Source organism: Hevea brasiliensis, chromosome 10 (assembly GCF_030052815.1).
Source record: "Hevea brasiliensis isolate MT/VB/25A 57/8 chromosome 10, ASM3005281v1, whole genome shotgun sequence".
NCBI lineage: Eukaryota > Viridiplantae > Streptophyta > Magnoliopsida > Malpighiales > Euphorbiaceae > Hevea > Hevea brasiliensis.
The window spans coordinates 88,269,933-88,272,964 of NC_079502.1; the positions used below are offsets into that span (position 1 = coordinate 88,269,933).

The 3,032-nt window shown below is 26.9% G+C and overlaps 1 protein-coding gene across 1 annotated transcript; it reads left to right on the plus strand.

Annotated features, from left to right (window-relative positions):
• Positions 1–464: 464 nt before the first annotated feature.
• Positions 465–2,236, plus strand: LOC110667561 ((S)-hydroxynitrile lyase-like). The gene is made up of 3 exons (XM_021828450.2): positions 465–824; positions 915–1,046; positions 1,946–2,236. Exons 1-3 carry the CDS (start codon positions 465–467, stop codon positions 2,234–2,236), a joined length of 783 nt encoding a protein of 260 aa, XP_021684142.2.
• The last annotated feature ends 796 nt before the right edge of the window (positions 2,237–3,032 follow it).

Sequence of the window (3,032 nt, forward strand, 5' to 3'; positions counted from 1 at the left end):
TTCCTCTTCCTTGAGTTTATACTTAGAATCGGAGTATATTGACTTAGTGTTTAATTGAAACTTCGACGTACTCTGCGTATGCAAAGATACTGCTAATAAAATGATATAGAAACGCAACTTGAGATTGTTAAAGATTAATAATAATGTTTATCTTAAATTCGTTGACGCTACTATTAAATAATTTTTTTTTTGTAATTTTTACTATTCTTCTAATAAAAACTAAAAATCTAATGCTTAATTAAATCTCAAACCCTCGCAACTTTAATATTAAAGGACCAATAATTTTAAAAAAAAAATATTATCATTACTTTTACATGTTATCATTGTACCATATTTTATTGGCGAGCTTGTATCTACCTTCTCTCTATAAATAGGTTGCATGCAAAACCATTGAAGCACTGCAAAATAGACAAAAGAAAAGCATTATAAAGAGTTTGCTATTACATACTTAGAAATATCAGAAAATGGCCGTCGCTCATTTTGTTCTCATTCATACCATATGCCACGGTGCATGGGTTTGGCACAAGCTCAAACCAGTGCTCGAGGCAGCTGGCCACAAGGTCACTGCACTGGATCTTGTCGCCAGTGGTATTGATCTAAGGGTAATTGAGGATGTTGGCACATTTGATGCCTATTCTGAACCATTGTTGAGTTTTTTGGAAACAATCCCTGAAGGAGAAAAGGTGATTCTTGTTGGCGAGAGCTGTGGAGGAATTAATGTTGCTATTGCTGCTGATAAATACACAGACAAGATTGCAGCTGCTGTTTTCCATAATTCACTAATGCCAGACACCGTTCACGGCCCATCTTATGTTTTGGATGAGGTATATATATACATATATTTAATAATAACAATAATTAAAGAAAATCTTTTGCTTTAATAAATTGATTGTCTTAATTATGTTTTCCAACAGTTTATGAACGTATTTCCGGATTGGAAGGACAGTGTGTTTGAAAAATACACCTATGGAAGCGACATTATAACGGCAGTAACTTTAGGCCCCATTCTTATGAAGAATTATATATATACCGATTGCCCTATTGAGGTACGTTCTTTCTTTAATTTCACAATTTATCCTTTCAGAATTTTTCTTAAATTCTAATTTTTATAACCCTAAACTTTGTTGGTTGATGCAATAACAGTCAATTTGGCTAGAATTTAGCATGCCAACTTGTTTTTTCTATATATATATATATATATATATATGTATATTCACGAGTTTACTTGCTTAGACATATATATATTTTCAACAGGCCCAGTTATACGTCATTGGCGCTTACAAAAATCCTTCTCTTTATATTAAAATAAATTCTGACTAAATAATTTACAATGCAGGAGAAAAATATAGAATTGGACATTGCATAACTTTATTCAATTCTTATATATATATATATATATATATATATATATATATATATATATATATATATACCATTTAAAAATAAATTATTTGATCTAAATTGAAAGTTAAGAAGAATCTTATAATAAAATGTTATTATGAGTATTTTTTTTTTTTTTACATGGCGGGTTACGATTTTTACATGATAAATTCATTGTTAGAACTCTCATCTATGTGAATGATAATTTCCTAAGACTTCTTTTAGAATAAATCATTCATAAGAAAAGAATTTAATTGAATTTTCACACAATCAAATTTCATTTTAATTTTTTTAAATAAAATTTTTTAATTAAAAAATAATTTTTTTTTTAATTTCAAACATGAAAATTAATTGAAAATGTATCAGTTGATCTTAATTCTCATAAAATTTTAATTTCTAAATAGGGGAAAATGTGATTAAAATGAAAGAAGTGAAAAAACGATTAAAATAAATGAATTCTTATACATTTTTTAAAAAAATAAAAATGAAAATAAAAAAAATGAAAAAAGAAAAAAATTAATTACTTATTTTTTTCCTCTAAATTTTGATTTATATATTTTTCAAGGATCTTGAGTTGGCGAAGATGTTGACAAGGAAGGGATCAACATTTCAAGAAACTTTACAGAAGCGTGAACCCTTCACCAATGAAGGTTATGGATCGATTAAGAAAATTTATATCTATGGTAAAGAAGACAAAATAATGACAAAGGAATTTCATGAATGGCAAATACAAAACTATAAACCAGAAAAGGTTTATGTGGTTCATAATGGAGGTCATAAGTTGATGCTCTCAAGGACCATAGAGCTCTTTAAAATTCTCCAAGAGGTGGCTGATGAATATGGTTCACTTAATTAGAAGCATTTACTATTATGTATGTATGGTGCAACTATAAATAAATTGTCTCCCTTTGTCCCGTGGGAACTAATTGCACCAAATATGAAGTTGTTTGATGCTGCTTATGTATTGTTTGCTTGTTAATTTTAATTTAACTGTATTTGTCAAATCAATAAAGTTTTTCGAGTGATTACTTTGTTCTGCTTATCAAGTCTTAGAAATTAGAAGTATTAAAAAAAATTTAAAATTAAATTTAATGCATTCTAATTATAAAAATTTTAAAATAATTAAATAAAATAATATTTTTTAAAATTAATTTTTAACTTGATCGGTTGCAGCAAAGCCTTTTATGGCTTTTGCTAGGAGATTTATTGAAGAGATCATATGGGATGTTGATATGTTTAATTTGGACGAAGTTTATGAAGGTTTTTTTAATTAAAGTAAGGTAAGGTATCAAAGACTCTTCAACTAAATTGGTGAGCTGAAAAAGTGGAGGTTTTAAAATATCTAAAATATTACGTTTCTTAAAAAAAAAAAACCTTTGTTTTCAAGTGAATTTATTATTTTAAAAATTCATTCAAATAAAGCGGTTACAGAAACAATTGAGATAATAGTTTTTAATACTTTATTATTAATATATTTAAGAAAATATTTTTCTTAATACCAATTCTATTAGTAATGTCAAATAGATTTGACATTTTCATTTTACAGTGTAACACTGCTACATATTAAATTTGTCAAAAATATGATGAGATTCTAACATGAGGGACTTTTATACAATATTTTTTAAGTTGAGTGACTTTTATGTAACGTATTT

What these genes read in the sequence shown, in the direction of transcription:
- LOC110667561 (XM_021828450.2), top strand. Translation starts at nt 465, where the DNA reads ATGGCCGTCGCTCATTTTGTTCTCATTCATACCATATGCCACGGTGCA. An exon ending in CATCTTATGTTTTGGATGAG is followed by an intron (nt 825 to 914) that starts GTATATATATAC and finishes GTTTTCCAACAG; the next exon opens with TTTATGAACGTATTTCCGGA. An exon ending in ATACCGATTGCCCTATTGAG is followed by an intron (nt 1,047 to 1,945) that starts GTACGTTCTTTC and finishes ATATTTTTCAAG; the next exon opens with GATCTTGAGTTGGCGAAGAT.